This window comes from Amphiura filiformis, chromosome 11 (assembly GCF_039555335.1).
Source record: "Amphiura filiformis chromosome 11, Afil_fr2py, whole genome shotgun sequence".
NCBI classification, from domain to species: domain Eukaryota; kingdom Metazoa; phylum Echinodermata; class Ophiuroidea; order Amphilepidida; family Amphiuridae; genus Amphiura; species Amphiura filiformis.
The window spans coordinates 5137654-5152052 of record NC_092638.1 but is presented as its reverse complement, the minus strand read 5'-3'; the positions used below and the strand labels follow the sequence as shown (position 1 = coordinate 5152052).

The window sequence follows — 14399 nt, the reverse complement described above, 5'->3', positions numbered from 1 at the left end:
AAGGATATTTATAAACGCAAGTGTACACTGGACTTCGCTGATTTTCGCAGGACAAGTGAATAAGGATATATTACATCAGTCGTCCAGAACATTGTAAGAACTCTAGGATCACCAACAAGAAGACCGCTGGTTAAGTACTGATAGAATAAAACTGATTGTGTGATTTTATTGTATATGCAATATTGTTGTTATATGTACCAAGCATACTTTGTTTTCAATTAAAAACTTCAATTTTTTGTCAGCTTAATCAAACAGTGTATTCGTGTTGTGCATTCGTGTGAGTTCGGGTAAGGGTGATTTAGGCCTTGCGTCCAGTACGACTCGTAACAACATTGTCAATAATATTTTTAAAGGCCGATATCTCAATTTCCAATTTTATAATACCATAACTTACGAACTCAATATCTTCGCTTAGGAAAGTCCGATTACATTGGGGAAAACGGCATTGTGGAGCACAATTATTTCTCTATATTTAAGATATGTGTAAATTGATAACTTGCCCAAAAGTGTCTGCTTTTGACATGACACGTCACATATCTCCTTCTGTTTCACTTGACAGACTTTAAGCTACTTTAGAAGCTTATTGAATCAGTTATCAGCATGACGACGAAGATAATAATAAATCCCTCTTTACGGGATGACTGCACACTATCTCCTTCGTTCAGCGCCGAATACACATATATATGACACCTTCGATATAACTCCAATGCTGATTCAGTGTTCAACTTCGGGAATACTTTGCTGTACTAATCACACAGCTCACTCGCTTCATAATCATTAAATATCTGTCCAGCAAACCTGTTAACATTTGTTTTTATAATAACAAAAACCCACATCTATTTATAGACCATTCTGTCATATTCACCTTATTTTATCAATGGGGTTTTCCAATTAACATGTTCTTAGATTGAGCAATATGGGAATTCCCCATGATTAATAATAACTATGATTGAGTTTGTTTACTGTACCCAAAGGGGTTTCCCCTAAAACATGTCATAACACATAATAAACTCTTACATGATCACTTGAACTTTTTCCTCTTTCTCATATCTCTCATGAAATAGCTTATTGTAAACAAAGTTAAATTACCATTGCCGCTCTGTCGCGCCTTCGGCGCTCCGCTCGCCCCCCTAGGATCGCGAGGTCTTTGACAAAGACTAAAATTACCAAATCACATTACTCAGGGCACGTCACAGTAAGTTATTAAGCTATCATGGCTATGGAGTATGTGATCATATTCTGGCGGCTCCGATTTGTTTTCAACCAGTGCCATTTGTAAATTGCATAATCTGCATGTCTCTTAAATAATTCCCCTCATACCCAATTCATACTAAGCAGTCGCAATGCGTGTATATTATTGTTATCCTTACTGTTAACGCTACGCTAGAGATCCGTCGAGACCAAAACAATGATGATCGGGGAAATACACTAATTTTTTTTTTCAGAATATCGGCAAAATATGAAGAGAATTGTCTTTGCGATTGCGTCCTCTATTAGATTTGCACAGAATTCCTTATTCCCGGGCATAAACCATTATTATTTGTGATGAAAACGCAGAAGCTGTAGTGTCTAGATTATTCAATGGTTTGTTGCTACATCGTTAACTTATAATATAAAGGTGCCGAAAAAGACGTTTGTGGTGAATCCTATTACACAGTTTTCAATGGAAAAGTTACTAATTTCGTTCAGAGCCAACAATACCAGATGAAACTGCATTTGAATAGCTTTGAATGTCCAAAAACGTCGACCTACAACATGTACAATCTTGCAAAAAGTCTTGGAACGCTTGCGTGTAAAGAACGGAAAACTGTCACCCCTCTCTCCCGTACAATGTTAAGAAATGTCATGTCTTCAGCGGTTTTCCAATATGTTCAAACATTCAATGATGGGGATAGGGGAAGGGAAAATCAATGTTGTATATAATAATAAATAATAATCAGCCACGCTTATAATATAGCGCTTTAATAACATCAAAGTCCCTAGACGCTTTTACAAAGATACATATAGATAAAAACAAAATAACGAAACATTATGCAATTTAAAAATAAGTAAGTTTTCAGAGATGTTTTAAAATGATTTACAGTCTGAAAGTTTTTCACATGTAATGGTAAACTCTTCCAAAGTTCAGTGGTAGCAATAGAAAATGAGCGATGACCATACTGCGTATAAAGTGATTAGCTGGTTGGTCGAAATTGTATATCGAAGACTACGTGGAGGCGTATAATGTTGAATGAGTTCTTGAAGATAGACAGATGCAAGACCATGAATACTTTGGATGTGAGGGGGAACTTTGTATATAATGCGGTATTTCACAGGTAGCCAATGTAAATCATGGAGGATTGGAGTAATGTGATCATGTTTCTTAGTAAGCGAAATTAATCCGGCGGCAGAATTTTGAATTCGTTGGTGGAGTTTGGTGATCTTTGAGTCCGGTAGGCCATAAAGTAAATTGAACTATTCCAATTAAAATCCACCCTACCCTGTGGAAGAATTAACAAAGAGGGAGCATGAGTTTTGAATAGAATAGACAATTGGGTAACTTCCATTTGAACTACTCACTCCAGTTGTGGAATAGGTAAAACCATAATACAGGGAGAGTATGGGTTTCAAAATGATTAACCATGACCAGTTACATTTGAGAAACATACTCCTTCTGTGGAAGATATTTCAAAATTCTTCCACAGGGGTAGTGTACATTTCAGTACATTTCAAGTGGAATAGCCCATTGCATTGGTCAATTAAGGCGACATGTAATAGATGTCAGGTTTGTTCCCAAAGAAAATATACGTCATTCCATGATCATAAACAAACGGTGTGCAAAGTGTTCCAAGTACTTTTTTCAAAGATTGTAGGTTAACCTGAAACTTTTCTTGCTTTAACCATGTTAACACTGTTTAACGCACTGAACCGTAAATACATTAGGCCTAAACATTTCTTTTGTATCTTCTTTGCCGTCTTCTGCGCCTTTTTCAAATATAGGCCTAGCCTATTTGTGTATTAATACATTTACAGAATGTGTCGCCAAAATGTAAATTGGCAACATATTTTTCGAGTAACTGTTTGCTTTTTTGTTGCTTCCATTTCTAAACAGAAACCAATAAATTTCAAAGAAACGGCTCAATCGCATTCTATCCATGTCTACTCTAAAGAGTATATCGCTGACGACACACTCGTGGAGGGAATTAAAAAATTCGTTGAGCCTACCGTACGACGGTATGTCGAAAACCTCACACCAGCAGCCGGCACTGAAAGACGAGCAAGCACGAGCTTTGGACCAGCAAAGAGGAAGCTTGAGATGGCAATAGACACGGCATGTGCCAAACGAAAGAAGGAAGACGAAACAAATCAATAGATGAATATACTGGAAAACCAGAACACATTCGAGTTTCGGCTTTTGGCTAACAAGGCTAAGACCCGATTATACAGTAGGGTGGGGCGAAAAACACTTTTTTTCTCGGATCGACTTGGAACTTTCGGAGAACTTTACTAGGGTACATACTATTGTGCTGAAATATCAGTAAGATCATAGCATGTTTCGCCCAGGCAGTATATTTTCACAAAATCCCTACTTATTTGCTATTTCTTACTGTATGACTCTATAATTATGTAGAAAACAGTAGGGTTAACCTGGGAAAAGTAGGCATTCAGATGACATCAAAGCCACTGTTAAACACTTTGGGTAGTTTGTTTGGACCCTCTAGAACATCACCAAATAACAAGCAATCTCCAATTGGTTACCATTATTTTCTGCTAAAGACGTGTATGTATGCAGAATGATGATATTTGAGTTGCTAAATAGGGGTAGGGGTAGCATATCAGGGAGCATTCCAAGTTCTACTCATTCAAATTTCACAATTTTGGTCTTGTTACATAGATATGAACTGCAAAGGTACAAAAACAATACATGAGATATGATTTTAGCGCAGCTCTGACTTGACCAAGGATTAAAATGTCATTTGACATCTGATTTGCAGTAATTTTCACGGCCATGTGACCTTTTGACCTCTGGCCAAAACATGTCTACTCAAAAATCATATGTCATTTGTTTTTGATAATTCTACAGCTTATATGCAACAAGACCAAAATTGTGAAATTTGACTGAACAGAACTGAGCTGAGCTCCATAATACAGGGTGAGTCAAAAAAGTGCAATAGAGAAAAGAATCCAGTTTTATTTAAGAACCGAGTTGAACCTTTTAGGTTTTAAAACATTTTATATATGATATATCCATCAGTGACCCTTGTGTGAAAAAATCAAGAAATTGGCATTTACCTTTTTGATTTTATGGCACATTTTATAGCGATACCCAATTTTAGTGTTTGTCCAAAAAACGTCTAAAATTTGAATGTCAGCCCACTCTGTGTAGGGTAGATTTGGAACAACTGCCACTGTCTTAACCTCATTGGCATTGAAATAAAATGGAGTACCCAAAGTGTTATTGCCATTGGTCTTGTTTAAGGAGAAGAAACATTATTTGTTGATATTTTCATTTTACAATTACTTAAAGATGTTTATTCTCCATCAAATATGTACAAATTTGTAGGCGGGTTTTTCAAAAATTTTGTCAAATGTCAAAATGAAATGCGCGCAAATTGAAGTGGAGTGAATTACAAAATATCCGAGTCCAGTAAGTTGGACATATTGGGATTAAAAATAACTGGAGTTGGAGTCGAGCGAGGTATGAAGGACTTAAAGTAATGTTAGAAAGTTTGTTTGAAGAATGTAGAATTGTTAAATTAATGTAGTTTAATATATTATGTTTATTTTAATCTAATTTGTTTGTACCTCACTTTGCTACGTTGAGTACGATATCATCATTATTCATCAGACATCTTTCACACTACCTCCAATCAGATGCCTGCAAAGGTCCGATGGTGTCGGATGCAAATCTGAGACGGTTTTTGTCTCAGATGCAAATTGAGTTGCAAAACATGTATATCAGTATTGGATTAATTTAAAAATAATTTCTAACGAATGTAATTTATGTTGACAAAAAAGTATGTTTTTATCAACAAACTATTAATATTTCTTAGATCAATATCATTTGTGTAATTTACCCTATTTTGGCCCAAAACACGGTATTTTTCGAGCTAAAATGGAAGATGCGCAAGGCAGTTATTGCTTTTTTATTGTATAGTATTAGATTTTTTTAGAGGGGACGTCCCCATGGAAAAATATAAGGGAACGTGTCCCCGTCCCAGCTCAGAGATCATTGAAGTCAAAGTAAGTAGTGTATTCTGTGTATTAGCGGTGTTGAATACTAGATTGCCGTACATTTAGCACAAACACAATAGCATAGGCCTATCGGACACTCTATGATTTATGGTGAAAAGTAGTGGAGAAAATAACGAACCAAATTGAGGCATTGTTACATAATTCCAAATATCTTGTCGAGAATAAAATTATGGAATCTGGGCAGTTAGGCAATTTTCCGGGGCAATTTTGTAGACCGATGACACGCGGTTGAAGCTATACTCTTTTTTTAGACCTAAACCGTTTTATTAAAGACACTTCTAAAAGGCTTTTAAACTGCGTTCTAGCGTTGGCACTTGCTTCTGCTTATTTTTTGACAATGTTTATAGTACATACTATATAGCAATGACTTTATGCAAAGGAGATTACGCAATTAAAGGTACTCGACTGATTGTAATTTCAGTGAATAGATTCATCAGGTTTGTACATCAAATCATATACGGTAATTTTGCTTGCCAAAACCAGTAAGTTTTTACTTACTAATATTTCGTCCATGTCGTCGGAGGACTTCATCAGATGTGAGCAGAAAGTCTAGAGAAGTACGAGAAGCGATGGAGATCAGAAAGAGGGGGACAAAGACCATGAATAGAGAGGAGGGCACTTATTTCCTAAGTCACGTATTTGACCCACTTTTGAAGACTGGAAGTAAGACTACTCTCAACCGGAAGCCAATTTCCCGGGAAAGTGGATCAGATGCTCACATCTGACGGTCCTCCGACGAGATGGACGAAATATTATATTAGTAAGTAAAAATTTACTGGTTTTAGCAAGCAAAATTACTAATTTGATCGTAATTTATTGCGCATGTTGGAAGATAAAGGTATTTATGTTATTATTGTAGATACTGAGTGAATTTGTCCTTGTATGGTTGGTGATGATTCCGGGTGATGATTCTAGTAAAATGTTATTGAAATACTGATGGGACTTGCATGAAACGTCATAAAGCATTTGTAGGTGTTAATTGATTCTTGAGAAAGTGTTACTAAAAATACTGGTGTTATACGATAAACATGAAACTGGTGTTGATAATGATTCTAGCATAAATAGTAATAAAAATATTTAAAAAATGCTAGTCAGGAGCGTATCCAGGTCCTACTGCCCGGATCCATCCTCTAAAATGATGGGGGGATTTTTTTAGCGATTTTGATCTTCATTTTTACCCGGCTCCTGGGGCTCCCCCAAGAATGTTTTCAAAAACCTGGATCGGCCTCCCCTCATGCGAGTAGTGTTGAACTTTACGAAAGTGCTAAATATGGCAAAAATGCTCAAAAACGGGCTAAAAAGAAATGAAACACGGACATTTGAGCAGCAAAAAAAAAGAGTAAAATATTCATGCCTGATATTGAAACCGTTTATAGAAAATGCTAGTTTAGTGTGATGCTGAACATAAAACTGTTAATGACACCTAGTAAAAAATATTAGGAATATTGATGGTGTTATTAACACTGTTAATCGTGAAATACGAGGGGGTATCAAAAAGTTTTAGAAATCGCCCAGAAGTGAAAGAGCTATATCAATGAAATTTTGTCAGTGCAATCACCGGTCCTTATGTACACTATGGTGCAAAAATGGTCTCATAAGTATGTTTACTTTTTTTACAGGAGCTAGATGTCACTACCTGCCTATGTAACCGCATAACCAGCAAAATGGAGAAAATTGAGGCATGCAGCAGCATGATTAAGTTCCATTTTAAGGGTTACAGTGCCCAGAAAATCTGTGATGAAATAAAAATTCCTTTTCCAAAAAGCGACAGTGACAATATCACAATCACCATCATGACCATCGAAGATAACTTTCATTTCATCATCGATTTTTAGGCACTGCAACCCTTCAAAAGCAGGATCTTAATAACGCTGCTTGCCTCAATTTTCTTAATCTTGCAGTTTATGCGCAGTAACTGGGGCAGCGGGTTATTGGCATCTAGTGCCACCTGTAAAAAAAGTAAACATACTTATGAGACCATTTTTGGACCATAATGTACATAAGGATCAGTGATAGCACTGACAAAATTTCATTGATATAGCTCTTTCACTTCTGTGCGATTTCTAAAACTTTTTGATACCCCCTCGTATAATTATGTTGGTGACGGTTCTTGGTAATTCGCTATTGCACGGTTCCGCCATTATGCACTATGTGCGGGAGAGCCTCGAACTGGCAGCATACATGAATGGGAATTGAACTAGTCATAACGTTCTGTGTAAGGTTACATAATTCTTCCTTTCATGTATGCTGCCAGTTCGAGGCTCTCCCCGCACATAGTGCATAATGGCGGAACCGTGCAAGTAGCGAATGGCTGTAGTGGAAATGTTATTAGAAATACTGGTAGTGTTGCAAGTAAAACATAATGTTGGTGATGACTTGAGTAGAGATGTCAAATGAAATACAGGTGGTGTTGAGAATGCAAGAGATGTTAGCAATGATTTTAGTAAAAAAATGTTTATAGCCAGGGTTTATAATACGTTAGTTTTTTCAGCTAGAATAATATAGTGATATTAGACAACGTGTACCAATGTTTATGTTATTCATTCAAGAAATAAAAAAGAATTGTCCATAAATATAAAATATTGTAAAATCTATTACATTTTAATGTGCCAATAATGTGTATGACTTAAAAGTTGTGGTCTTCTAGATGAACTAATTATTTACCATTTGTAGTAGTACATGTATCTTAATGTAATAATGTGCACGACTTAAAAGTCGTGGGTCTTATAGATGAACTAATTATATAATATTTGTAGTATCTTAAAATGCAAGTTAAATTAGCTAAATCTATTATTATTATAAGAAAGAAAAAAAAAAGAAAACTAAATAAAGACGCATGCCTCACAATTAATTGTCAAAAGATATACCAAAAATACTTGGTTGCCTTTACATAATTCGTTATGAATTCGGCAGAGTGACGAATCGAGAATAAATGTCATTATTTACTCTCTTAATGTAAACGAGTGAACTCCTTGAAAAATCACTCCAAAAGAGTGAAATTTCCCTCTTTCCCGAGCCACTCCAAAATGAGTTTTCATTAAAGAATTCTTAAAGAATTCCTTAAAGAACTGACATTTTACTCTTTTGCAGTAAAATTTACTATTTTTTATTATTTCGGAGTGAAAGAGTGAATGTCCATCCAAGAGTGAAATGTCCACTCTTTTAAGCAGCCATAAAGGGACAACTCCTTGAAAGAGTGAAATGTCATCACTCTTTTAAAATGATTTTCACTCCTTTTGGAGTGCATAAATACTCACTCGTTTGGTTCACTCTTTTACATTAAAAGAGTATGGGGATTTCAACAAAACAATTACTCCGGTTACCATGGTCACTGATATATTTTGAAACCCTCCTCCTTCCAAAGGAAATGAAAGCCTGCACTCTGCATTTCAATTTGACTCTTTTATGGATTCCTATACAGAGATCCCTCCAATGAAGTGAAATTGCACATTCTAGGAAGGGTGAAATTTACTCAAATTTCACTCTATAATTTTGTTATTTCATTCGTTTTTCACTCCTTCAATGCAATTCTTGCATGGTTTCTTACTTCAATGCAATTCTTGCATGGTTTCTTACAATTGCAGTCACAAAATTCAAAGAGTTAACACAAGTAAGTCTAAGCATTCAGTATCTTGAATATAGGCTACAATATCCCCTCATACCTTCAACTTACAGTTATGGAGTTATGGGCAAATAGGTAACATTGTTACATCATACATCGAATTTTGTCTCCACAAGGTGCAAAAATGAAAATTGCTCCGATTTTGTTGTCAATGGTCTCAAACTCTTTGTTTTGCCATGAGAACTCAGAAAAAGAATAGTTTCCCCTATGTAGGATGTTTCGTTGCCATGGTAATAAAGCAAAATAAGACAATATCCACTAAATTGTATTGAATTCTATATAGAGTCAATTTGACCTTGACAATTGTTGTGTTACCTGGTTACTATTTTATAATGTATCTGTTTTTCTGCTGAGGATTCGATGTCGTTTATTAGTGTATTTTCTGGTTGCATTTTTGTGGTTTTCGCTTTCAGTCACGGTATTTCACTGTTTTTGCGCGCTCTCCATATCGTGTTTGCCTCCAGATTTTCCTCCTTCCTGATTGAGCGACATCGAATTCCTGCATGGTCAGTTATCTGGTTTCTTTAATGTATTTTTCATGCGTATATTCATCTCTTAACTAATTTTTGTACATACATTTTGTCTTTTAACTAATATTTTAAATTGCGTCTTGTAATATAGCTGCATAATTCAAGTTATTATTTTGTAAGTTAAGTACTTTAGTATATTCTCTGTAAAGCGCCTTGAGGTGTTTCGTATTAAAGGCACTATATAAATGCAGTTTTGTTATTGTAAAGCACTCTTTGATAGTTATAACTATTCTTTTTCTCATTTCTTGTAACAAGATGAATAATTTAAGACCATTTTCAACAAAATCAGATCCATTTTCATTTTCGCCCCCTGCTGAGCCAAATTTAGACATATGTTACACTTTTGCCCATAACTCCATAAACCATACGTCATAGATAGGTCAAAGTATATTTTTTCTGAATCCTCATGGCCAGAGGATGACGATGGTGTGGGTTGTGAACTTGTAAGTATGAATAACTTTGAACTTGACCGCCTGTGCAAAGTTCAATGACCTTAGCTACAAAATAAGGGGTGCTCTTGAAATGGCTCCATAGCTAGAATCACCTCTGTAATATGATAACTTTAACACAATTCGCATGATTGTAGTGCCTATGAACTGAAATCTCTTGACTACAGGGGGTGTAGATTTCAATGGAATCACCCACTCAAGTAATCCCATTTGAAATTCACACTCCCTGTGTGGAAGATAAATGTCATGTCTTCCATAGGGGGTGTATGGATTTCAACTGGAATAGCCCACTGAACACACAACTTTTATTTTAAAAAATAAATGATTTACAGCAATAATAATTTCTTGTATCTCGTTTATTGTCTGTGTCATAAAAACAAACGTAATTTTGATGACACAAGCTGACTACTGAGTAATAAATTATCACCTACAAACTAATCTTACAATCTTACACTGTCATGTCAAATAAAATAGCTACAATAATCATTCACAATAAACACTTTCTCAAGAGCCTTGTAAAGGCCCATTCAGCAAGTTTCTGTACACAATATTTTGTCTAACCAACTGATTAACAATTGGATATATTATCATATACAGGTGGATTTGATCACAATATATCATGTATTGCAATATTCCATAAAACATGTAAACAACCTGCCCTGAAAGTGTAAATTGATATCCTCAGTATCTGGCAGGCTTGCTGTGCGATAAGAAATAACATAATTATACTCCAGAAATATTACAGCTTCAGGTACAATGTGATATCTTTTGTCTTTAATAAGCGGCTTTCAATTTAAACTCTATAGGTTATTTGGCTTATAATTGGCGAAAAATAAGAAACGTAACATCATGTAGATGATATAGAATGGCATAATGCATGACTGCCGCATGCTTATGGGAATTTAGTTGGGACTTTATTGACGTGCACAGTACTAAAAACCAAATAATATTTGCCAATTATAAGCCGAACAAACTATAGCAGGCTATGTTACCACATCTATGATACTAACATAGGGGCAAAAACCTTCAAGTTGTGAATTGCTGAATGAGCCTTTAACAGCTTTTAACTGTCATTGTAAAATCACAAGATTTAAATCCAGAGGATGGTCCCATAATTCACTGCAATAGTGGTGTTACCATGACACTGACACTGTAGTTCAATTCAATTCCATTTGATTGAAAATAATTCTGCTCTTGATAAATTGCCAGTGCAGCCCTACACAGTTGATAGTACAAAGAGACTTACAGATAAACAATGCATTCTTTACATTTTGGATCAAATTCATTTCTGACACACCTTCCACGTCCTTTAGCAGTAACAATGCAGCTCTCAAATAACAGAAAATACAAAATTTGACCACACAAGCTTTATGCAGAGCGCCGCTGACCTTTGTATGTTTACTCTCAACATACCCAGCTTCTTACCCTGTTTAAACAATGGGTGATGGAAAGCAGTGACGTAGCATAAACCATCATATTGTGGTATGGGCACCAACCATCATGGGGGCGGCACCGACCATGATTGGGCCACCAGGCCTGATTGAGGGCACAAGCCATTTTTTGGCAATTTTCCTACGGTATTTTCTAAATTTTCAAATCGTTTGGAGGTGCCCTTATGATGCTACGCCACTGACAGGAAATCAGTGCTGAAATCAAGGGTGCGGATAACGCTGCCTCATCTCATTTTTTGGCGAAAAGTTTGGTTCCAAAATTTTTGAAAAATAACAGGTTTTCCTGTGACAACAAAAACATATGTCCATTTCCAATCATAAGCCATAGAGCAGTCAAACATAGCCTTAAATACAAAGGGCCATGAGACCACAGTTCTTTACACAAACTTTTCTCAAAATTGCCAAAATAGATAGGAGGCCGTCTTGCACTGAACTTCCCAATCATCCTCTGGTTTCAATTTGACCAAAATCATAGGAACAGTAGAGTGCTTAAAACTTAAATCTAACATATTAAGTACAAAAAACACACTCCTGGTTTACATTTAAAAAACATTTGTTTTACTCCATTAACCACACTTTTAGTGCATTCTTTCCATCTCTTGACAACTAAATTAGCATCATCAAAATTTGAGATTTCTTCACTACAATTAGTATCAGATTTTTATACTTTCATTACTCAATTACCGCATTGGTAAGAATATATATATATTCGAAAATCAAAAATGATGGATAATTTTTCTTATCACGTTAAGAAGTCTGTCACCCGTGATAAAATGTAAGAGACCATCAATGGGTATATTTTTTGGTATCAGGTTAGACTCATGTTAAAAAGTTGAAAGGTATACACCAATCCGACTTCGCCATTACTGCGGTGTCCCCGATGTAAAACTGCGGTGTCCCGAGGTCGGGGGTTCCACCCATTATTTATTGCGTGCTACACAGAATTGTATCCGGGAATTGTACACAACAGTGATATTCAATACACGATCATAAGTATTGAATTACGAATTAAATCTCCCGCTCTGGTACATCTGTGTTACCGTCAATAGAGGGCCAAATACAGAAAACGCTTCTCGGATTGGTGTATAGTTTTGATGATTTCTCAACAGTTTCTCAATCAGAATCCTTTAAATTATATGGGTTTTTTCTAGTGGTATGAATTTCTCTTTCATCAGGTTAACATTGACATGGTAACAGGAAATCATGATACTCTTAGTCTTGTACATGAATTCAACATGTCGCTTCATCCAACACGACATTCCTAAACTTGGTACGATAACCTCTTTGTCAGGACCTGCATCACAATGGTATCACATTATGCACATAACCAACCTTGGCATTACTAGGGGAATAAAAGCCCAGTCAGTCACTGAGAAGGTTGTCCCGATAAGAAGGGAAAGAGGATCAACAGAAAGTCACATTTTTTCCGTCCCCGATTGTACCTAAATGTTTTTCCGAGGGGGGGGGGCAGTCTTCCTCTGTCTCGCTCTAGTTATGACCCTGTGGGTCATCATTATGCCATGTCTTTCACCAGGCGGCGGATGACATGATCGAGCCGGCAACTCGTGAAACCGCCCGGCCGTATGGCATTTTCCATATACTCGGTTAGTTTTGTGGGGTTCATTATCGAACCCCAACGGTTTTAGCTTGTATTTATATTATTTATCAACATAGGCTTATTTGTTTGTGCTATTTCAGGCGTTTTAAAATTTCAAAATAATCCCATTCAATTACACGGTTGACGATGAAAATTTACTGAATTTAGGGACTGCACGTCATACACCACCTGTCTTTCACTTGACTGAACTTACCCTTCAACTCTGCCCAGCATAACACTTTGTGCATAAATATTTCACATAACATAACTTCCGTTTCTCCCGACCCAGCTCTATGTCACAAATACTGTTCTATGAGGCTATTTCAGTTGCAATCCATACACCCTATATGGAAGACATGACCTTAATCTTCCACATAGTGAGTGTGAATTTCGAAAAGGGTTACCTGAATGGGCGACTCCATTTTTAAATCTACTCCCTTGTATGGAAGATTAAGGTCATGTCTTCTATAATAGGGGGTGTATGGATTTCAACTGGAATCCCCATTGAGCACTTCCTTCCTGTTAACTTGCCACAGACTTACTGTGTTTACTGTAGGATACCGCAACAAGTACAATAACTGCCACTATCCTAACAAAAACAATATGCCTAGTTACATTTTCCTGAGCAACTCTAAAATACCTCCTTCTCCCCTCACAACATTTAAAGATGCTTCAGAGAAAATATTTACATTCCAGTTTCTTGATCAACCCTAGATTAGAACCAGACACTGAAATTATTACAGCTCTGACTAAACCTACTTCAGACCCTGACCATTGACTCTGATAATAATCAGCAAACACACGATTTACAGAAAATGTTTAAATGTTGGGTTATATAAAGGATAAACATGTTTTAATAATATTCAGAAAACATTTTGGAAAAAAATAATGCAAAACATTCTAATAACATTCTTATTTACCTGCTAACAAAATATTTTGTTTGCCCAAAATATTTATCAGTAACGTTTTAAAAACATATTCATGACCTTTATATAACTTGACATTTAAATCTTATCAAAACATTTTAAGAACATTTTTGTGTTTACTGGGAATAAGCTCCGAAGTGTAAATTGTCATCCCACAATGCAATTTTCAAGTTGAATACCGTATTTTGTCAAATAGTCGCCCCCCCTCAAATAAACGCCCCCACCACTTTTTTCTACCAAGATGTTTCAAAAATGCCGATATTTCCATGTTATATTGTGTAGTAAGCTTACCAAGTGGTTGGTTGATAATAACGTCAATAATTGGCAAAAATCTAGATCAGAAACCCGGAAGTGAACCACAAGTCAGTGTTTCTAGTTCATAGTTCGCCATCATTTTAACGCGAGTTTTAAGTTTACCTAATTATTTTAACAGGAATTATCGTTCTAAAATTGACCTTGAATAAACGCCCCCCCTTTGGGAAAATGTAACGTCCCCAGGGACGTTTATTTGATGAAATACGGTAGTTGATTGGTGGGACACTCAACAGCAAACACATGAAAACAATGTTGTGAAACAGGTAAGGATTAT

The 14399-nt window shown here is 36.0% G+C and overlaps 1 protein-coding gene across 1 annotated transcript in view; it reads left to right on the top strand.

Annotated features, from left to right (window-relative positions):
- Window positions 1-4718, top strand: part of LOC140164249 (deoxynucleoside triphosphate triphosphohydrolase SAMHD1-like) — a 50745-nt gene extending 46027 nt beyond the window's left edge. The window contains exon 14 of the mRNA XM_072187518.1: window positions 3092-4718. Within this exon, the coding sequence (XP_072043619.1) occupies window positions 3092-3352 (261 nt within the window). The 3' untranslated portion in view covers window positions 3353-4718. The remainder of the gene's footprint in view (window positions 1-3091) is intronic.
- Window positions 4719-14399: the final 9681 nt, after the last annotated feature.